This window comes from Tubulanus polymorphus, chromosome 1, assembly GCF_964204645.1.
Source record: "Tubulanus polymorphus chromosome 1, tnTubPoly1.2, whole genome shotgun sequence".
NCBI classification, from domain to species: Eukaryota; Metazoa; Nemertea; class Palaeonemertea; order Tubulaniformes; family Tubulanidae; genus Tubulanus; species Tubulanus polymorphus.
The window spans coordinates 2,974,503-2,998,044 of NC_134025.1; the positions used below are offsets into that span (position 1 = coordinate 2,974,503).

The 23,542-nt window shown below is 36.7% G+C and overlaps 2 protein-coding genes across 3 annotated transcripts in view; one reads left to right on the forward strand and one right to left on the reverse strand.

The window, feature by feature from the left end:
• LOC141912623 (uncharacterized) overlaps positions 1-408 on the reverse strand; it is a 31,334-nt gene extending 30,926 nt beyond the window's left edge. Inside the window, exon 1 of the mRNA XM_074803930.1 lies at positions 279-408. Coding sequence (XP_074660031.1) covers positions 279-343 — 65 coding nt within the window. The 5' untranslated portion in view covers positions 344-408. The remainder of the gene's footprint in view (positions 1-278) is intronic.
• Positions 409-14,546: 14,138 nt separating this feature from the next.
• On the forward strand, positions 14,547-23,289 carry LOC141899385 (headcase protein homolog). Of its 2 annotated transcripts, XR_012618622.1 has the most exons (2): positions 14,547-16,498; positions 22,871-23,289. XR_012618622.1 is itself a non-coding variant. In XM_074785650.1 (1 exon), exon 1 carries the CDS (start codon positions 14,667-14,669, stop codon positions 16,167-16,169), a length of 1,503 nt encoding a protein of 500 aa, XP_074641751.1. In that variant the 5' UTR covers positions 14,547-14,666; the 3' UTR covers positions 16,170-16,776. The 2 variants fall into 2 exon arrangements, 1 of the variants encoding a protein (XP_074641751.1); XM_074785650.1 differs by lacking the exon at positions 22,871-23,289 and having other exon boundaries at positions 14,547-16,776.
• The last annotated feature ends 253 nt before the right edge of the window (positions 23,290-23,542 follow it).

Below are 23,542 nucleotides of genomic sequence, written 5' to 3' on the forward strand. Positions count from 1 at the left end.
GAGGTTATCCGGTACATAAATTTCAGCAGTACAGCGATGTACACGGCGCTAAATATGGCAATTATCATTTTCAGATCGTTTTATAACAGCCAGCAAAAGAAATCAAGATAATTGAAAAACGACCCACGAGTATCAAAATTACCTATATAGATTGTCTCAATTCAAACACAAGCCTTTATAGAGACAACTGTGTTACCCATATACAATTATTGAAACATGGTAGAATACTCGTAGACAAGGAATTCCATCATGAAATTATTTCTAACTTGAAATCTTACCTTTTAACACTTCTCCTGCGACGCTTCGTGGCATACATAGTCTTAATCACCCAATCGTCCACCATAGGAGTTCAAAACACTGAACAGCAGTAGGACGCAAATTGTGACACGTTCTTTGCAGGTGTGGATCGAATACGGACCACCAGGCCTAGGCCTAGAAGGTACCGAGGCTGAAGCGATGTCAAATTTATTTTCGTACAGTCCTGACTCTTTTTTATCAGTACCAGTGTCTATAGATTTGTTGCCGAGTCGTTTTTTTTTCTAGTTTTTTATCCTCTTTGACTAGATGTGCATGAATGTAAGCACCACACAGAGTTAATCATACACACTGTCCACTCGGGCTGTCCTTGTATTGTTAAACATAGCAGACTAGCACGTTCCACTCTGGGTTACGATGCCGCCATCCCCCAAGGCGACACACAAACGACAGTCCCGCCTTATTTACGAGCGAAGACCAATCATCGTCGCTGGCGGTAATTATTTGCAACTGAATGGCTGCCGGTTCTATTCCAGCAGCGAGCACAATAAACCCTGATTATAAAAAGGGTCTGCGCTTTTACGCAGTCCCAAACAGAAGACGTCATTTCTACGTTCGACGCGTCTCGATTCAGAGTAAGGTTTATATACAGTAAGAGGAAATTAGTCAGTTTTACGCGTAGATGTCAGAAATTTATAACACGGCACCGTTGAAGCGATAAAAATGACTTGAAGCCAGATTGAAAAGGTACATATCAATAGTAACCATGAATCAGCTCAGTTTTATTGGCAAAATCATATTCAGAAATTCGTCAAAAGATTACGGATCAATTGATGAAAACACAGCGCGGTATACGTCACCAGTCACTGATGTAATTAAAACAAGAGATTAAAATCTTAATTCAATATGCCCCACACACAACCTGTGGTCGGCACTTATTAATAAAACGCCACCTGACTACAATCTTTATTTCAATTCCGGAATGAAAAAAAAAATAATCAAAAATCGTCACAACAACACACACGAAGCAACCGATGACTCGAAATAAAAGATTACTGGGTCGGTATAGAAAATCTGGTTGTATTTTTAGAACACGACAAAGAGAGACAAGAACATCATAGGTGACAATACAATCAGTGGTGAGATTATTCTAACACGTGTGTTTGATGAGGTGCGCATAGAACTGTAACTCTGGGCCGCACACTTTCGCATCAATCGGATGCGGACTCAATCCGAAAAAGCTGGTAACATGATGGATAGTTGCGTTTCAACATTTTCTAGACGAAGCTTTATATTGTGATATTGTTTGCACAAAGGCTTCGGGTGTTTGACTAGTGCTGCTTGCGAGAGACTCTTGACTTGACACTGTTCAAGTGGCACTTAAGTACCCTTTCATGAATTACCTCCCCCTAGTCCCATCATCAATACACCATCAACACAACACTTGGTCAACGGTTCACCACATAACATGCGCGAATCAAACAAATGCTCTTTACTTCAAATACTTTGAGATGAATGCAGTACTATATCATAACTGTCCTGCAAACACTCGCTTTCAGCATCATTGAGAAACCATAAGTTATCGAAATGCGTTAAATTAAATTTCACTTCAAGAAGTCGGAACGAGCAGCGTAAAGATGATTATCGCTTTTATGAAAATGGACACGGCGAGATTTGGCCCCGGAGCTGTAGCCCTTGAGCATCGTTCAACAGAAATCAGATGGCAAACTGCCCTGAAAGGCAATGCCCGAGGATAGTTATAATTATGGCTATTCTTTCAATGCTATTAGTCGTGCAGCAACATGTCAGAAATTACCATGAAATGTAAACCTTCACAGCGTGATCAGCAGGAAACAAAAGTTAGATTTAAAAAGCTGGGAATCACCAACGTTACTCCCTCAAAATACACATCCCTGATATCATGGACGACCTGTGAATGAGCGAAAAATTAGGGAAATAGAGTGATGTTGATCAAAGGCCTTTGGAAATTAAAACAACTGATCTTCAATACCGATGATATTGTCGCAAAAAGCAATAACAAGCGAAGTTATTTGCCATCCTGAACCCGGGTCCACCACAGTTTTGAGTTGAAATTTGACTGATTAGCCAAATAAACTGATGCGATAGCAAAAGGGTTAATCGTGACAATAGACCCCTCAATTGCTGGCATCAATCTTTGCGCAAAAAAGTCAAGAATCGGCTTCAATAGCGAAATTCCATCAGATGACAATTAGTACAATAACCGCATCAGACACCTCTGTACCCAACATTCAACCCCATCTGGTGTGTTAAATACACAGTCGTCACTCGTATTGAATTATCGCTGACGTGCGAATTCAAATTTCATCGTCTTTTCATTGACGAGTTGAAAAGTTTTACTACAACGATCTACACATTGCAATTACGTGTGATAATAAAACCGAAAGAATGCACAACGGATTCGACGGAAGGTGTAAACTTTCACTCGTCAACCACCTGCTTACGGTGACTACGACTTCCTCCAGTTCACTCTCTTACCACGCTGTGGATTCATACGAAAGCGATTCTTTCCTCGAAGATCCAGCCAATAAAATGATTTGTGGCATCTTACGCATCGGTTTTCAACGAAACGAAACATTCAAAACTTATAAACCGTGACACACGGGCGCACGCTCGAAAAATGAATATATTTCACCGACACAGCGTGGGTATTTCTCAAAACGTTTTCTTCTTTCTGCGACTGTTTCTGATTATTACACATTTATTACAATGAAGCTTTATTAGCGACTATTCACGGATTTTTAAGCGTGACTCACAATTTAAGTAAAACGACTGGGAACTGGCTCCCTGATGATTTAACTGTCCGTGCAACTGCCGTTCGGAGGGAAAGTTAGTTTTGACGATTACTCCATTAAAACCGAAACCTTTCGACGACAAAATTGATCCAAACATTTTTCTCGTTGAGAATAATTCATTAAAATGCCTATAGTCGTATATCAGACGAAATCGATTTTCTTGATGTTCATCTAAGTTCCAACTAATCTGTAAGCTTTTTGATCAGATATTTGAAAAAAGTTAACTAGTAATACTTTACCTCATATCCACTTTCTGAAACCCCTCCAACTTTATGAAAAAAACTTCAAAATCAGTAATTCCCATCAAATAAATGATCTTTATCTGAACTTCTTTTCAAGATCACTTTCACTGTCTTCTTCCAAAAAGAGTGTCTATTGAAAATATTTTTTCAGATGCTTATATGTTGGAAAAGTTGCACCACCCATTTCTTTTTCTCCAGGGTCCCATCTAGGTCAGGGTATAATCATGGGAAAATTATTGTGTATTTCGGACGAAAAAATCATCGCATGCACGAAGATGCGGTGAACATAAGAGCAATGTGTCTTTATAAATTGTCCCAGGCATGACCTATAACTATTGAGCATCTTATATCAGAAATTGCAGGGAGTCAACAGATTGTTTTTCAAAAACTTTCGCTTTCTTTGAATAACAAGATCGCACTATAAAAGAGCGAACAAGAATAGTACACCTATGAAAAAAAAACGAATATAGCATTTTTAGTATATGCTAAATATATGATAGTCTCAACTATAGATTTCTGTAATATTTTGTGGTTAGTTTAACATTGGAATTACTGCAGCAAATATAACTACACTTTATTCAGTATATTTCGAATAATATAATAATACTTTTTATAGATAGCTGAAAACCATTGCAAATAGCTGATATTGGCGCGCTTGCACATGACTCATCAACACACCACACCACAATGACCGCTGATCTGCAAAACAAACTTCCAAACTTAGTTTCAAAACTTATTTTCCTAGGTTCGAATCCTTGGTTAAGGGCAATTTTCAGAATAAAGAACTGCAGAGAAAAAGAGTGGTAATGCCATTACCGTACAATTTTTATCAGTCATATTAAAATCATTGTCCAGGTGATTTTAACCTCAGGGCAATTCATTCATCCGGGCTTCTGCGCAGTAACTACTTTACGGTTAGTGAATCTGGCCATAAATTTCGGCCAACAATAGCAATCTAATGGTGACACCTACGACAGGAAAATTAGTTGATTGCTTCGCATCCTGAGCGAAACTTAAGAAAGAAACTTGAAACCATAAGAATCTGCCGCTTAGAAGTAGCCCTTAAATAGGTATTCGGCTTTTTAGATCTATTTTTAATAAAGTTATCCACAAATGAATTCTATTAGGTTTTTCAAATTCAACGTTTGACACGATGCAAATAAGGAATTTTGTGGATACCCATAATCCAAGAATATCAAAGAATTTGTTATTGAGGAAAGTTGTCCATAGTTGATTTTGACATCTTCTCGAAAACATCTACTACCTATGAATTCAGCTAGCTTCTCTTTGACGGAAAGGATAAACAATATAATTCATTAAGCGCATCGAATATTGCACAAAACCTCCGCATGGTACTTTAATGGGTAGGAAATACTTGACGAACGCAGGAAAACCTTAAAACCAGTAGCGCACCGCAATAAAACCAAGCATCAAATGATTATCGAGATGGAGAAGTTGAAAGATTACATTGTGTCGGTTTAGTTCGCAGTCAATCGACAAAAAAGGATTACAAGTTCATTCACAGAGACAAGTAAAGATCTTGGTAAGAGGTTATTGTCAGCTATTTTGTAAAGCAAACCGCCGCATTTTGAAGAGGTGCCTTTCAATCGCATTATCGACGTTAATGTTGCGTCTAAGAACGGAGGCTACAGGATATGCGTTCGCATGATCGCTTCAGACCTGAGAGGTTGTCTGGTTCGCGCACGCAGACCTCCCCGCCGAGAAGAACAACGAAATCTATAGCTCGAGGAAGTCATGATACTCGCATTTACAGCATTTTGAACAGTTGGAAAGACGCAGATAAACGTAAAAAAAATTCAAAGACGTTTCCTCCGATATGCCGCAATAGCACTCTAAACGTGGCCCTCGAGTCATATAACATAAACTGTAGGTTAATGATGGAATATTAATCAATCTAATGAAGCGGAATGAAAGATATGAAGAATGTCTTGTTACATTTTGAGAGACAAAAATTATGAGCGTTTTTTTTCCCATTTACGTATTTTATTTTGACAGCGCCATAACTGTTGGAAGAACAGCCGCGGAAATATACCTGGCGGCCGTGAAAATGACTTCACAGCGGTATAATTATCATATTATCAATAGATTCTATACAGTACTGGGCAAATAGTGACATATAACTTGTTCAAAACATATAGAAAACTATATTGTCGCCACGTAGGGGGCTCAGAAGTCAAGTAAATTGCTCAATTCATTCTCAATGTGAATCCAGTTGAACAACGGTTTATACTTGAACGCAACATACTATTTTCACAGCAGAAAATAATACGGTAGAATTCTCACGATTCAATTCTCGCTCCACCCTTCAAATGAATTTTTGAAAAGAAATTCAGACTGTTTTTACAAATAATCAGTTAAATCGTTTCTGTTATGCTTTCGTGAATTGGATATCGTACAAATAAACGTTTCAAAATATTGATAAAAAGGATAACCGTAATATTCGAGTGTGAAAAATTACGTTAGGAAATTAAATCCTTTTTGAAAAAAAATATGAAAATTCAAAATATTTTGATTTAGAACCAAATACAATTTCTTCTAATTCCTAAAACACCGATTTAATTATGATCGTTTTTATTCAAATTTTCAATCTAATACATTTTTCTGATATAATTGTTGAAAATCACAACAAATTATGAGAATTAAAACTGAATAAGGAATATTATCAAAATAAAACTTACAAAATCATTATTATAGCTACGTAAGTTAAATATCCCGAAATAGGAATGAAAAAAAAACGAAAAACGTCTAAAAAGTACCTGTTTAAAGATTCTAATCCCATCCAAACGGCGAGATCACGAGGATCGGCACCACAAGTTCCACTATTAAACATGCGATCTGCTTCCATATTTTGATATTGCATGCAACAATGCAAACCCGCAACAACTCCAGACATCAAGCTATATACGATGATGCTAGTTATTTCTCGAGAAATATCTGCCTTGTTTATGATAATTTTCAGAGTCGAATGAAAATTAAAGCAACAAGGATTCCAGTAGGCACCAATCACTTTTACTTTTTTGTTCTTTTCGTCTATTTTAACTTTTGTTGCGAATGCGTCCTCGGTTGGAAGACAGCTCTGGGGGGTATTGTGTGCGTTGCACGCCAGTTGTACTAAAATAAGTACGAGGTATGGCAAATGACAAAAAATTACCTGGTTCCATTCAAAAGAAAATCTGGGGAGGAGACTAAAGACTCATCTGCCAGATGCTATCAGGGGGTCACAACAGGAGACGAACACAATTAAATACAGGGTGAACCACTTTACAAATGGCAAGTTCTGCAACCGGAAACAACGAATAATAAGGAAATGGAAAACGCAAATCACGTTGAAGTACTTGCATCATATAACTTGTTATCGACGTTATATTGTTTGAACGATATTTTTTACGAACTAAATGATGACTTCTATCGTAACTGATTAATTTGAACTTGTTAAAGGTTTTATTGAGTTGGTTTTAGAGTCCACGATTGAGTTTATAAAGCGTTTAACCATATCACCTCTGACTACATCAGAGTTAACCGATATCCGTCCGAGATTTATTCAACGTTGCAAATGTTTATTTCTGCAAAACCTCATCGCGTGGTAAGAAGATTATCAAAAACAAAGTATCACTCAAAGCATGTTACTGAATATATGTATATATTTGTATACAAGTATTAAATCAATAATACTGATGACCAAAATACATATTCTCATTCAATGCGTCCCTGTCCCAACCTGGTCAAATAAATCCCGGAGAAATGACTCGAGAATAGAAAAATGATCACTGCCGATATTCAGGCTGATCTCGAGTTGTCTTTAGATAGAAAAAAGAACCGAGATAAAAAGAAATACCGCCATCATCATTTCATTGTGAATATATGATATAAACGGGCATAAAATATACGATAGCCATTGTATGAATATAGATAAGGCGACATAAATTAGGATTATTTTTGCTCTGGCGTGACTGGGATGCGTGCGGCTTCGGATTATAGGAAACGTTTGTTTTTGGAAGAGGGATGTTCTCTATAGTGAGTGAGTTCATACTGAATTTTGAAATTTTGTTTCGTGAGAAATGCGAATATCGTTAGTCTCCATAGACAGTTCCCCCCAATCACAGCTGAGATCGAGAGCCGGTTTCATTCTTGTTTCTATAGGTCGGTGTCGTCTTGGTGGAGAAAGTGAAATTCACGGGTCACTGATTCCAAAAGTAGTATCTTATCATTAAAAGCGATAACACCGTATTATTATCAGCCAATTACGTCGACAAAGGCAGTTTATATTGGCCAATAAAATTCTGGCACTTCGGTAAAAGATGCTTTAATAGTATCGCGTAAATAATAGTCAGTTCTGCTCAACCGATGATTATAGTTTTTTTTTTGTCGATTATTACCAGAATACCAGAAGTGGAAGCAAAGATTGTTATATCACAGCATTCATGATGAAAGGCCAGTATTGATAATGTACTCTATACATAAACAAATGGTAATTTGAATATCGAGAAATTGTTGCTGAATTAAAATCGGCGTTATTGAAGAAGAGTTATAGAATTTGCATGCTGTTTAATCTCAGACCAATGTCTAGAATGAATGTATGTTAAAAACCATAGGGAGCATTTCTACGGAAATACATCACGCAAATTATTTACAACTAACGCATTGATCTTCCTATTGTCACTTTAATGGGTTATTAGTGACGAGTACATGTGAATGTGTGCATTCGTCAGCTTTAAGATGATGTCAGTCGATTATCCCACACTACCTTCACTCAAAAACTTGTTTCAACTAAATCCAACCGTATTTACAGCGAACACAATTAGCTTCGACTTGAAACCTAAAACGCAGCCCCCACAACACGAAATAAAGAACAAAAGGACCTCAACAACCTCGGATTACAGTTGGACCTCGTAGTTATAACGACATCGGATTTAACGATTGATTTTATTACAAAAATCACAAATAGGACAATTTCAATTATCTAACGAACATTTTTTCCTGTCCTTCTGAAGTTCATTGTATTGAGGTTCCACTGTAACACAAAAAACGGAGTCAGTTTTTTTTTTACAGTATTACATAAAAGCCAACATTAACATCATTAGTTTATTAGCATTTGATGTTCTGCTGGTTATAAAAAGGATCAACATAGAAGATAAAACGAGTGAACGTTTCCATGAGCCCTACTGCATTGTCTCCTTGAGTTTGAGGAAATGAATGAACTAGTGAAAGTTTCCGATCATATGGTATCATTATATTTTTACCGGCATCGCCGTCTTTAACTGGAAGGTAATTACTGAGCTACAACGCCATATTGTTGTTTAATGGCCAATGATCATCCATCATCAGTGATGGCAAATCAGACTCGATTCATCAACAAACAATACATAAGGGAAATGGGCGAACAAACAATGTTGTAGAAATACACAACGCATTAATTAAGGGAAAATGTCTTCCGAGACAGTCCGGATTTGTCAAGATAGTTCTGACCAGTCGTGAGATAATGATGCCTAATTTGAACAGTCCCGTATCCGTTCCACGCGCGGGAATGGGGCCGGCGGGCTACTACGGCGTATCTCTAAACCCTGAAAATGATTTCTAGTTTAGATTTTTAACGTTTCTCTATCGGAACGATTTTCTCGTTTGAAAAGCTGGCAGCTGGGGTCGTTAAGGAAATCTGTCATAACCAATCAACACAGCAGGGACCCACGGGACCAGTAATCTTGTAATTAAATTCAATCGAAAACCAACATGAAATTATGAAACATATGACCCACAAACGAAAGCAATCTGATGGGTGTATAATGCACAAAAAATGAGTAATAGTTGTGATTAGACCAATTCTTCACGGCGTATACACATGACCGGTTTAAACACACCACATCGGACCAGAACTATTCATTTTTGCATTCTAATCAAATTAATGTAGAAGAGAATTAAAATCATTCTCGGCAATAATGAGGCAAATACATCAATTTGAGCGGCTGTCGTCGCATCCTCATGGGAACGTTCGTCTGATTATTCTTCCAAACGTTCGATCTCTCAGAATCCCAAACTGATCATTAACCAGTAGAGAACGAATCTATTTCATAAACCGGCCTCTCACACATAGTTCAACTAGTCATTATTCAACATAGATTGTGTGCGTATAAATAATTCAAGCTATTTTAGATATTGTTAAATTGTATGTGTCTTTTTCGTGAGTACAATTGTTGTACATGGTTTCGATATAATGACAAAATTATGCAACTTGTACGTCTTTTAAAAAAACCCTTTTAGTTAACAGACACATTGCGAAATAAAATGAAAAAATTCCTCTTGATTATGTTTTACGTTAAAGCAATACAGAAGTAGACTTCCTATTAATAAGGATCAGAATAAAAGCATTATTTTTAACTTTTAAGTCTACGAAATGCGTCTACATTACGAGGTGACCAGTATGATATAAATATAAAGATACATCGAGATAGAGAATAGTGAATAGAAACCGAACATATTGACACCAAGTTGTAACACATAACTGAGAAACCAGATAACACTAAACTCCCCAGATGGAATGATATTAGCAATGCTAATAACGTGAGGTGTCACATTGCTGACTTTTGACCTGATGATTCAGTTTATGGGGACTAAATACCACTTTATAGTTTACTGCCTACTCCCATAACACCGAACTATAATGAATTAGAACAACAAAGGATTGAATATCTAAAATCGGATAGAGAATTCCTAATTTTCCGAATATATCAAACAATTGATATTCGAACATATCACGTTTGATATAGAATTGATAGCTTTGATGGTTTGTTTTTGAAAGTTTATTTGTTTTATGGGCAACAACATAAAAATTCTAACGAAGACATATTTTTCCGCCGAGGTGTCCAAGTTCGAGCGTTTAAACCTGATGGCGACGTGTGTATAGAAAATACGTTTACGAATTAGAGATGAACCGTATGCGCCATCTATCGGAATACGCAATACACATGTCTCTTACTAAATTGCTACATGAACTTAAAAAAACGTTTCTTTCATTTTCACTAAGAGCGCTCTGTGATGTACACATCTATGTCTAAGAAATAGATAGATATTGTTTTACAACTGTCATTTCATCAGGAGATGAATCTATAAGAAAGATACAGAGCACTCCACAAATAACTGAAGACCACGATTTTTCAATTAAACTCTGAATGATTTTCAATCAAACACGAATGGGTCGTTATTTTATTGACACAGTTACATAAAGAATTAAAAAAAACAATATCTACATCTATCTATAAGCATAAAGCACGCGTGTTAGTTAATGCAGCGGCTAACATGCATTCTAGTAGGAAGAGAAAGGATTCCAACCTTGAGCCATGATTTCTACCATCCGTAAACAGCTTTAACAACTTCCGCTATAAAAAAAATATCAGTTAAACAGACACTAGAATCAATCATAACAAAACAGGAAATAATCTTCTTATTAAATAGATGATTTCATACCAGCATATTTTATATAATACCTGAGATAAGCTAGTCATCGTCGATAGATGTATCTGATAATGTGCTCAAAGTGTGCATGTTTACATGTGATGTCGGAAATAATCCCTTTATACCATCACATATTCCCTGAAAACCATACAATATTCATTACATTATCAGTATCACCAACAACTTTCATATTGAAATGATCTTGTAGTTCATTACCTGCATCATTCCAGGTATCTTAGTCGATCGTAGATTAGTGATAAGTTGCCCTCTATTCAATTCGAGTTGGTCTTCAGCTACCGGATTATAATCAGTATGAATAACAGCGTAACCAAATATTACGTGTTCATTCGGCACTGATTTATCATAACCTGAAACGTAAATGGAAATTATCGTAATATCTACGATAGGCCTGCAGAAGCCAACCTATCGAAAGTGTTATCAGTAACGAATTTTTTCATACACATTTCATTGAAATATGAAAGACGATTTTCAAATCTCATATCAGTAATCAAGGGCAAGCCTATGGTAAAACAAATAAATCGAAATTTGAGTGCAAAATAGTCTCTCACAACCGGGAATTCAGGAACTTCTTTGTTCATCTAATGCGAAAGACGAGTATAGATTGAAGGGAGCCTAGATTCGACAGAGGAATATCTGTATTCACAAGAATTCATCAGAAATTACCAGTCTTAGAAGAATGATGTCCATTATTATTGTTGATACCTAATGATTCAGCTAGATTATTCAATGATTTCCTATATTGAGTTCTCATTCGATTGTTTGAAAGATACGTTTCGTAACACGTCACTACAACCAATATAACGAACATTGTCACTGATGCTCCAATAAGAGTTAAAACCTGAAGATTTGTCAAGGATCTCGGGTTATACATTATTCATTATAACATTTTCATACATTTTATTCAAATTCTTAAGGATACAATATCTACTCTGATATCCCATTTGAAACCAGCTAGATAGACAATGAGCTCTTCCTGCTTGTTACATAGCTCCATATCCTTCTCAATTTCAACATTCCACGCATCTATAAAACCGTTTGTCCAGCCAGTGCTGCAGATACATCTTCCCTGATACAAGTTTCCGTGAAGACATCGGAAACTGGACTAGAAAAACAAGGAAGATTATTACAATAATGTTCATGTACGAATTGAAATAAGGATGAATGAATGGATGATTTACCCCTGGAACATACTGCTGGAAAAGCGAATGAGACGCTGTCGATTGAAAAGCAGTAACATCTTCTTCAGTTAGAATTGAATATAGTTTTTTACATTCATTCCTCAAACGATCATAAGCCTAAGACAATAACAAATAGATATATGATAGATATATGAACGATAGCTATTCTTTATTTTGATTGATTTACCATAGTTGGTAATTCGTGTGTATGGATTGTGTCGTTGTCGCATGTTGGAACCGGTTCACATCGACGAGTTAAATGATTGAAATGGTTTCTGTGTCCGAGGTATTTCAATACACAGTCTACCGGAATACAACCTCGAAAACGATCTTCATCAAAACCACCGCATTTAATCGGTACTGTGCCTAACACAAAATCTGAAAAATCGCCAAGAAAGTGTTACCTAAAAAATGATCGAAACTACATTCGTACGGTTCAATTTCTCGCTGGCCATCTCCCTCTTTGGTACAGTCTGTCAACGTATGAATATCATGGAAACCGTTATCGGTGTATATCATATATTGCTTGTACATATATCGAAAAATAAAATTCTTTCTTCAGTTAAGAACATATAAATACAAGTACCTCGAATTATTGGTGGAATCCAGTTACAATACAAGGGAGCAGAACTAACTGTAGAGTCAAATGGAATAGAATGTTCAAATCCTAATTGTGTATCGTTGTTGATATCAACTTCAATGTTACATTGACCAACTCTATCAGTTACATACTGAAAATCAGAGGTTAAATTTGAGTTGATGATCATTATGTGGAATTTAACTAAACAGCTTAAATTCGTACCACATTTGAGAACACTAATGAAAATCTAAATTTCTCTTTAGGAAGCAACGTTTTCTGTGGTCCATTTCTTATTTTCATCGACTGAAAAATACAGATAAGATAATGCACTAGTTCTGTCAGGGACAAGTGCTAAAACAAAGAAACAGATGATAGATTGTGTATACCTCACAATCCAAGATAGATGCAGCTTTATCCAGAACCAAACAACATTGTCGCATATGCACATCGATTGTGATATTGAATGCCGCTTCATTTCTTATGTTCAAATCTAAAATCAAAGCAAACGAATTTAGGGGGAAAAGAATCAAACAATCTGAAGTATTGGTATTGCTATGTGACTTACAGAATATCAAACCAACAGCATTGAGTTTCAACTTTTCGACTCCCGAATCCTGTAAATCAAATGACAATATCTCGTGGATTATGGATTGAAATTAAATCAAAAATATTCAACTTAGGCTAAACAAAAATGATACCTTGTTTCTCCGCAGCGGCCGGGTCATTTTTGTAAAATATCATAAAATTTATAAACAGTTCATTTCTATAGCGGCCGGGTCTGTTATGGTAAAATTGATCACGATTTTAAAAAAAGTAATGTATAGGGTAGATAGGCGGCCGGCCGGGTCAACATTTAAGCTCAGCAGAGCGGAGAAACAAGGTATCAATTTTTTTTAGCCTTAAATATCGTATTTCTTACTAACCAAAACATAAACTGGTTTCTGTATTGTAGTAGGGAGTACTACAGGAATTACAGGCAAGATGAATAATACAGACACAAAAACAATCAATGACATTTGTAAATCAGAGATCATAATTCTTCAATATCTCTGGAAATGAAAATTATATGAATAGTTAATTTAGGTTCGACTGATTTAAAAGTCTCAAAATTTAAGTCAGTAATAAAGGAAACAACCAGTCGTTTTATTTGTAGGTCTAGTCAGGTACTTAAAAAGTCAATCTTTTCTTTTTGGCTGATTTTTTGTCCTGAATCAACGAATGTAAGATTTCGCAGGCAAAAAAGTGGTTCAGTGAGTGGTTCTGGTCATTGAAGCAAACGGTATCTCTCTTCAGTCAGCCGTGCTAAGTCAGGTGGTATATCGACGTGTATGACTGACTGCCCAACCAATGCAAAGCGAAGTCGATCGAAAGAGAGGCCCGCCCCGGCAAAGGAAGCCTAAATTTAAAAACTCGGAAAAAAAATACAATTTTCATTTTCAAGAAAGACGTCGACCATTTTGAATGCCTCGATAACTTGGTGGGGTGCTGAGCTGATGATACCGGGATTGAAGGTTCGAGATCAATTTACCAACCCCAATTTTGCGGAATATAGAATACTACGAGCTAAATAATGATTCTTTTTTGTCAAAATTTTCATGAATTTAAACCTGGCGCGCGCATGTACCACATGGCCTTGAAGATTTGACACTCAGTTGTCAAGTGGCGCCATCTAGTAAGAATTTATAGTATATATTTAGGTTAAATATTGCGGCGCCATGAATTAATAAACGCCAAATTTAGTTCATTTGTGACAATCAAATGTTTTAGTGCTTTATTGGTCATTCTCGTTTTATGATAGACCCTAAAAAAGCGCAAGTGGTTTTAAAATATTGATTGCGCAATACACATCGTGAACCACGTGGTGTTGTTTACGAGGTAATGTGGTGGCGCTATTGGTTGGCTAGTTGAACAGGTGATTGGCATTCCCAGGCACTAGCCCCGCCTCCGTGTTATTGCAAAACAAGATAAATGCTGACATCGAGCCAAGTACTTTTGCAGTCTGTAGACTTGAACGCGTCTTTACACTTGTGCTGAGAAGGCTTTTACCGTCAAAGAGTTACTGCGGTGATTTATAAGTTAGTGTGCAACCATGCCGAGACATCGTCACAACAGTTCCAAGCATCAAAACCACGTAAACCATGGTAAAAACAAGGTGGGCAACAACAACAACCACGTGAATAATGGCAATGGCGTTGTAGGTGAACATGTCGCTGCTCGTCAACAACAAGATGATGTAGATCAGCAGCAACAGCAGCAGCAGCAGCAGCATGATGTTGAGAATAGAGATCCACGTTTGAATGGTCACGTCGAACTGGTCGAATGTTGCGCTCCGCCGCATTGCGACCTGCAGGAACATATCAATGTTAACGAACCAGAAGATGCTGTCCGTATAGTGTGTAACAATGACAAGTGTACAGTAGGTCGTTGGATGCACCGTGCTTGTTTCGAAGAATGGGAACAATCAGTTCTGGCTTACCTTCGTTCGTGTGGTCGAGCTCGAAGTTGGAGCGAGAAGCAACGACTGCAAAATCTGTGGACCAAAAAAGGCTACGACCTCGCGTACAAGGCGTGCGATTGTAAGTGCGGTCGCGGTCACCTTCGTAAAGATTTGGACTACATTCCACCGACTCCGACCCAGTTGGCGGCCGCCGGAAACGACAAGGGTAAGAAACGTAACAAGAAACGTAACGAAAAACCGATGCCGGTGATGAGTAACAACCCGCGTCACTCGTCAAACCCTCAGATCGTACCGATACAGAGAGACCGGTCAAACTCAAACCCGCATCAACACAACGAATACCAGCGAGTTCGTCATTTGAGCTTAACCAGTACCGGTTCGAGTCCGCCGAGTTCGGCCAGCGAATCCGGCTCGAAATCTCCGGAAGACACGACTCCTCCGAGTACGCCGTGTACTCCGATCGTCGGAGTCAAAGCTAAATTCGACTTCTTCAACGACGTAACGCAGGCGATGACCGGTAACATATTCAAGAAACGCAAAGATTTCTCGTCGTTCGGCATCTTACCGAGACAGAAACGCAACCCGTACCACATCAAGATGGAAGATGATGGACCTCACGGCAACGACGATACCAGGTGTTTCATCCTGTCGCATTTGAGCACCTATAAAGCGACGTCGGTCGGTTGCGTCCTCTGCAAACACAAGATGAACGTCTACGACAAGTATCCGCTAATCGACGGCACGTTTTTCCTGTCGCCGGTCGCCTATACAGATTCAGCCTACGCTATCATGTCCGACGGAAAACTGCAGTTTTTACAGGCAGCATGTATGCAGTGTTTAGAAGGTGGGATGGCGGTGTTCTGCAACCAGTGCAAACGTCGTTGGGACGGCAGTACCCTGATCCTCGGTACGATGTACTCGTACGACATATTTGCAGCGACTCCGTGTTGCCAAAAGCGTCTTTCATGTAAGAGCTGTAATAATATGATACTAGGACCGCTAGGCGGGTACCAGTATTATAGCGAATATAGCCACGTTATACAATGTCCTTCCTGTAAAGTCGAGGATTATCATTTCGTCAAGCCGTTAATCGAGCAGTTCTTCATTCATCCGACTGCATCTATATGCAAATGAAAATGGCGACATTTCTAGTGAATAAATACGCTGTATATAGATATAAACATTGATGTGATATATTATAAACCGAAACGTTTTATATATATATATTCTACCCGGTGATATACTTTCAAGTTGCAGCATTTTTGTATAATCTTCGTACCTATGAATATTATATGTATCGTTGTGGTGACTGAGTGATGAACAAGTTCTGTCTCAAAAACTATGAATACGAGCTTTTGTTTCCTGAGGTGCGTGAAAAGTGTTTCATCTTGTTTTCAACTGCGCGAAGAAATAGAGACTTTGGAGAGAATTTTGTGGTATGGTGTCTGGTTCAAGTTTTGGTGGTGAGTATGTAATGAGTGATCTGCACTCTACTGTACCCTTATCGAATAAGACTTGAATCTTTAGTATAAACAGTAAATGTCAAGGCCATTTGAAAGAGCGCTATCTCGTTTTATATGCTACACGCAGTTTCCATACATAATACATATTTTCATTGCTTCGTCTTGAAATTGATGTAAAATGCTGAGGATTCAAACCTCCCCACAGTTACAGCATTTAATACTAAGTAATGTGCTATATTTCTTTCACATCGTTTGATCTGATTTAAAACCTTTTTTTTTTTAAATATTATAGATAAGTGTGTCCATGTGGTGTCGCAAATTGTAAATTTGTCGTTACTTTTTCGTTGTGTTCAAATATATTCGTATGGGAAACAGTATATAAACAACATAATAATGTATTCGTGTATCTATAATCAGATATATCATAATACGTATGATGGACTAAGCCTAATCATAACTTTGGCAGCTTAATTGTCGTTTAGTAATACATGTAATGTAGTTAAATAGCACATCATATTATGTGTGTGTAATAACAGCTAAAAATATGAGAAATTGAGTGATTGGAAATTGCTATTGATCTTAACTGAATGCTTGGGTTCGTGATATTAGATTCTAGGACCACAATTCTGATCAGAAATAGGAGAAATCTTCAAACTAATTAGGCTACATATTAACATGATCTGAGCAATGTTTTGAATAAGACGAGTGTAAGTCATTGTGCTTTGTGATATTTTATACTTCGATACCGGTATCTACTTCAGTTTTGTTTCTAATCCTATATTTTCTCGTCAATCATCAGGAAAATTGTTCCAAAATTGTGCTAGTTAAATTGTGATATAGACGTGTATATTGAAATATCGATAACACGGTGCATCTGGCGGAGTATTTGATGAGATGAAAACGTATCTTCCCGAAATATTGCACTCCACGAAATACGCTTTTTCTTGACATTTATTGATTGATTGTAAGGGTCAAAATTAGGGAAAATTCATCTACGATCTCATTAACGTATATATGGCCAGTATCGCGCTTTAATCTGTAAATACTTGTAATATATGATCACATTTAAACCGATGGTAAATCGTATTTTTCACGATTATTCGCTCTAATCACATTAGACGCTTAAAAAATTAATGTTACAGCATTAGACGGTTACTATTCATACTGGCGCTTGCAGGAAAATCGATCCAACCAGCAGTCTGATATATCAGATCCATGTTGAACTGCACGTATGCACCACAGCATGTTGTTGTTCTGCTGCTTGCAATGTAGTTCAAGGGTAAAGACTAGTTTTTTGGCTTCATTGTGGCATTTGCTATATATATATGCGAACTGTGAACATTTCCTCTACGACTTTTCAATGGTTCCTTTATGATTTCAAAAGTGCAACTAATCTTAGCATACCGAATTCCACATATTTCAGGCAGGCCTATTACAGTAGGCATGTTAGAATAATGTTAAGAATTTACTTTCAATTTCTGGCTCTAAATTCACCAATCACTTTCAAATTTGTTATAATTTTGTTGAGTGTATCATTCATACAAGTGACAGGTTTATGATACGACTGCTTACTAAAATAAAAAAGAATAAATAATTAGGTGCTTATTGGAAAAAAAAACTAAGGTGCTTCTTTTAGGCCCAGGATGTTTGGTGCTATAATAGTATACATAGGTTTGGAAGTATGTGTCGTCAATGTGGTGGTACATGTACTTTTTCTTATGAACTCAGAATCGAATTACATGTAATTCAAATCTCTACCATGTCCTGATATGAATTACCTTATTAATTAAACAATTTCAGCTAATTAATCTCGACCTAGAAACTAGTCTACTAGTGAGTCAGCAGACAATGTTCGCTGTCGACTTTTTATGAAGGAATGTCCTACATTTTTTACCCTAGATCTTTTATCTGCCGGCTGCGGTATTGATTTTCATTGCAGCCAGCGAGTAAACAATCCGGGTTCATTCAGAGGTGAATAACATCATAAACAATAAAACATTTAAAGATAGATTTCTACAGAAATAGAATAATTTTATATTTATGTTCTATGTGTCCTATTTTTTAGATTCATTTGTGCAGACACATACCGCTTGGTATTGTAAATCTTTTTACTTTTCTTCACATGTATATCAACATGTATATTTGGAATACATGATTTGTAAGTTCACTGAAATCCCAAATGCAACAGAAATTCTAGATGTAGAGCACAATGCTGTAGAATGTAAGTCGCGTCCCTATTTACAGTGATGTAGGCGTATATGACGTCAAATTATCGGCTATATCGATCATGTTCTGTTAGTCAGGTCGTATATGTGTCAATTTCTGTCGCGTGGCAAGGTGAAAAATGAATCTTTTGAATTCATAATTTGTTTTATATATAGATTCTTTTATCCCGATTGATCCTACGTCAAGTTTATCGATTCTGATGGTGACAAAACAAATTTCTGCTATACTTAATGTGCTATCAGTATTAAATTTCATCGAACTATGCCTAAAACCCCGCTATCGGACCAAAAAAGAGAATTCGAGTTTCGTGTATCTTGATAAAAATGTCTTCTATCTGGTCTATTCGAAAAACAGCTGATTCTACATGATTAATTTAACGGTACTGGTTGTCATGGTAATGTAGAGCAAAAGCTCAACTGCAGCTTGCAGATAGGATCAAGGTGTTCTTATATGCGTAACACTGTATATCTATATGTATTAATTAATATTCAGATGTAATATTTATCCCACATAGATCATTAGCAAGGTGTCTAGTGTGTGTATCGATCATACGATAGATGTCATGTAATATTTTTTGGTTAATTAATCCTGTCTAGTTATAATGTCGTATTGTCAAAATTGATGAAATCTGGTTTTATTTTTGATAGTCAGTTCATATTGATCTGTTGTGATTGTACTTTCTACGTGATCGTCATCTTTTAACTCGGAGAACCGATGCCTATATAAGATTTCCAGATGCATATCCGGTTTAACCTGTGGTAAATGATTGTATAAATTCCCCCATTTTCACTCTAGTTCATTATAAGCGATGCAGTATTTTAACAGTTACAGTATCGGTATTTGAAGAGAGTTGAAATATTCATAGAAATGTAAACTCTGGTTTACGTTTTCCATGAAATATTTAATAAATGTGCTTATCATACATGTAGCAGTTCTTGAACTGCATTTGCCATTTTTCTCGTAAATGTGCTTTAAAACTGCTTGGTTAAATGTGCTACAATATATTATCATAGCCTTATCACATCACACATCATTGTACATGCTGTAATTGTACCTAGAGTCCATAGTTTCATGTATCAAAATATTCCTAATCTGTCTCCAAAAAAAAACCTAAAAAAAGGGCATTATACCTTGTTGTAAATAGGTAACGTGTTAGAGAAAGGTATTTTTATTTATTTTTTTGTGTTTTGTACCTGGATCGAGTATATCCAGTTTAAAGTTAGGTTTGGTTTCAAACCTTCGAATAATATGATTATTCAAAGGTTTAGATAGTCTTGTCTAGTGAGGCGAGACTGGAAGCAGACATTTTGGTATGGGATAGGTGCGCACACATCTCTTCGTCTTTCTCTACCAATACTTTGTACTCCGAAGAGAGATTTATTTTCGTTCACTATTAAAATCACTTGTACTTGTACATGAATTTCATGTTATGAGAAAGTTGAAAGACTTCTGTACTATATTTCTATCTTGAAGATGAAATTTAGAATAAAAATGCATATATTGTATATAAATCGATGAAAATCTTTTTTGTTCAGAATTTTATGTATTTTATCGTGGTTGGCCTGGTGCAGTTTTCGACTTACGGTGTATGGAAACAACATGTTGTGTAGTCCCAAGTCTGTGTCTTGCGGTCCACAGCTTGACTTCGCATGAATTCGTCAAAAAAGCCAGCTCCATATAACTGAAGCAACCACTAAACCAACAAAGACCTTTGCTTTATACAGGAGAGTTGGCTGGTTGCCTGTCTTTACTTTTGATTCTATGCCACCTGCATTCGTAGTCAGGTTATTCAGGAGAGGAGAGGAATTTGTTGGATACTCAAATCAGCCTCACTTACCAGGGGAGACTCCTCACACTATTTTCCTTCATAAGTGGACCACTGCTACCAAAATAGATGTGATTTAGGACAACAGAAGTTCCTGGAGTATTATTCCGAAAATGTGGATCAAAATTCATCCGGTTTTGTTCAGTACATCGGTATTGACGATATGTAAATATAGACAGAGGGACTTGTCATTTATAAACAGCCCTGGATGATAGCTACTCGTTGATCCCTGGGAATAGGTGAAAAAAGTGTAATATAGTATTATCACTGACGGCTGTCTATGTGAAGTTAAATCCCCCAAACCACAACACGGATAAGATACTACAGCGTACCAACATTTTCTTTTTTTCTGAGAAAATTCCCCGACTTTATGATACAACACGTTATCGTATGGAAATTGATGCCAAGAAAACAATATATTTCTAGATGCCTAAGAAAACAGTGAAGCTCCTTGTTTACAACTTGATAAGTTCGACTTCTACCGTTCTCCTACATTATACATGTAGTACGGGTATTGAGACTGGAGTAAAGGATTCCAATTTAGTAATGCCATTGGCAAATGCCACGTTTCACCATCTATATTACTTAGTACTGTACTGATACTACGCATTTTAGTCACAAAACGGAAACGGATGACACATTGATGAATTGATATCCGGTTTAAAGACCAAGGCCATTCTGATAGATTGTAGACTCAAACATTTGAACATATATTGCGTTACCAATACGAATCATATCCGTGGATTTTTTTATATGACAAGAATATCAAGGAAGTAAATTTCAGCTGCAGAGTCAGCCCCAGAAATAATAGAATGAAGCGCAATCCCTGGATTAAAAAGACAAACAGTTTAACAATACACGATAAAGTACTTTATTCAGAATATCCTTTATCCTCTTTCAGTTGAATACATTCAAATGAGTTCGGAATTTCATTACAAGAACAAGCGAAATTTTCTCTTGTTTTGCGAACACACACCCGAAAAGAAGTATAACTTAAAATCAATGCAAAGTTAAATCTAACTTGAATGCATCTATTGTCTCATATGATGAAAAAACCTCCCGGTAGTTGATAAAGTACACGAGGACCTTTATTCATTTGTTCTTTATAAGGACAAAGTCGTTTATTATTAAGCCTGTCTCTTGCTAATTAAATCAAACAGTAGAGTGCACATGAACTATTTAGAGATAGCGGCGAATAATGGAGCTTACTGATTAATCTCAAGGGTAAAATGTTGATAAAAGTGCGCACCATCTTCTGAAAAAACAAAAAGGTACATTGTCCAATTCATTCAGCTAAACCCCTATGTGATTCTACGATATCAGCAAATATTATTCTGACGAGGGTGTGTAAAAACATTCTGAAATATTCAATCAAAGCAAGTTTTACACATTTTGATTCCACACGAAACTTAAATCCGTATCAAAAAGGGCGGAGGTGACATATTTTCTGTGAGCTATGCGTCATAAGCTCAGCCTGTCTCCCCGGCATGTTGCATAATCATCTGACTCAACAAGAGAGGAGACTGCAGAATGATTCATTGATAACTCACGAGCAAGCTGCTCGCAAATAAAAAAAAAGAAGCTATACGCTCGACATCAGAAAACGACTCAGGATAAACATGATGTCAGTAAGATGTAATAACTAGCAACCAACACGTGTGCCTGCCGTAATCCGTATTTTTAGTACTGAGGCAATCAATGCAGATTAGAGATTCAGTCCGAATTTAGAAATGATCATCAATAGCAAGTCTTACACTAAACTGTTTAAAAACTACTGAATATTTTCTCCGCTTATTTGATGACCAGACAAAGTGTCGATATATGTCGTGCCTGAACATATTACACGTAATTTCAAAGAAAAGTCAGACATCGGCCAAATTAGCGTACTTACAAATGAAATAGAATCATATTTCTGCTCCCATTAATTCGAAGTACTGGAATTTTCTGAGAATTTGGAAGTTGAATACTTTTCCGGGGAGGATTCTTAGAAAGATGACAGTAGTGAAATAAGATCATATCACCAGGGTACCTCGAGGCGCGTCGCTGTTTACAACGTATATTCAGCCACGACGGTAGAACAGTAAAAACAATACAGTGTTGTTGTATAATCCTTCTTATCAACTTAATTTTACTTGTGAAAATCTCAAATTCAAAATAATCATCAAATCTATTCATTATAGTAATATATTTCATTCTAATAAGATATGATATAATATCACGATTCTATCCACAAAATTCAAAATACATATATTAATATACACGTATACGTAAAAGCCTATTTTCGTGCTTTAACTGCATGGATATAATTTTTCTATTTTCAGCTATGAGAATCAATACACGATCAAAGGCATCTTAAGATCAATCAGGTCATCATCAAATAGCAGTGGGATCAATGAAACAAATGTGACATTAAACAAGGCAGGACGATGGAATGGATGAAAACACGCCAATATTGACTCAATTCTCAGAATCAGTGCTGTCATCTGCTTTCAGGTGTACACCGCCAACCGGATATAAACAATTTCATTTTCCGGGAAAAATCTTCTTTTTCACAGGGGAATATTTTGATTATTATGAAGAAGCTGCGGGCATCCAGGCAACGGGAAAAATATTCTGTATTTGGAATGTAAAAAAATCTAAATTGCCAAAAGATATTATTAATCTGAAAAAAAAACAAACAGTTTTAAAGGCACTCGCTCTAATACAATATATTTGTAGATATTTTCCAGGAAATTTTGATACGACGAGTTATTGATATATGTCCCGCTGGGGTTTTATGTGTTTTGAATAGCAAATTTCTACAATCCTGTACGGAATCGATATACATCGGTGGGGGTTGAATAGAATCTACATAAACATCGGAGAGTCACCGACACAATTCGCAGAAGTCCCAGGGTTACACATACTCTAAAGCACGGAACAGGGAGGAAAAGGGAACTACTGTAAACATGAGTTTCGAGAAAACACTGAATGAGTGGCCGACACATGTTTGA

Coding starts and splice junctions, on each gene's coding strand:
- LOC141899385 (XM_074785650.1), top strand. CDS start 14,667: ATGCCGAGACATCGTCACAACAGTTCCAAGCATCAAAACCACGTAAAC.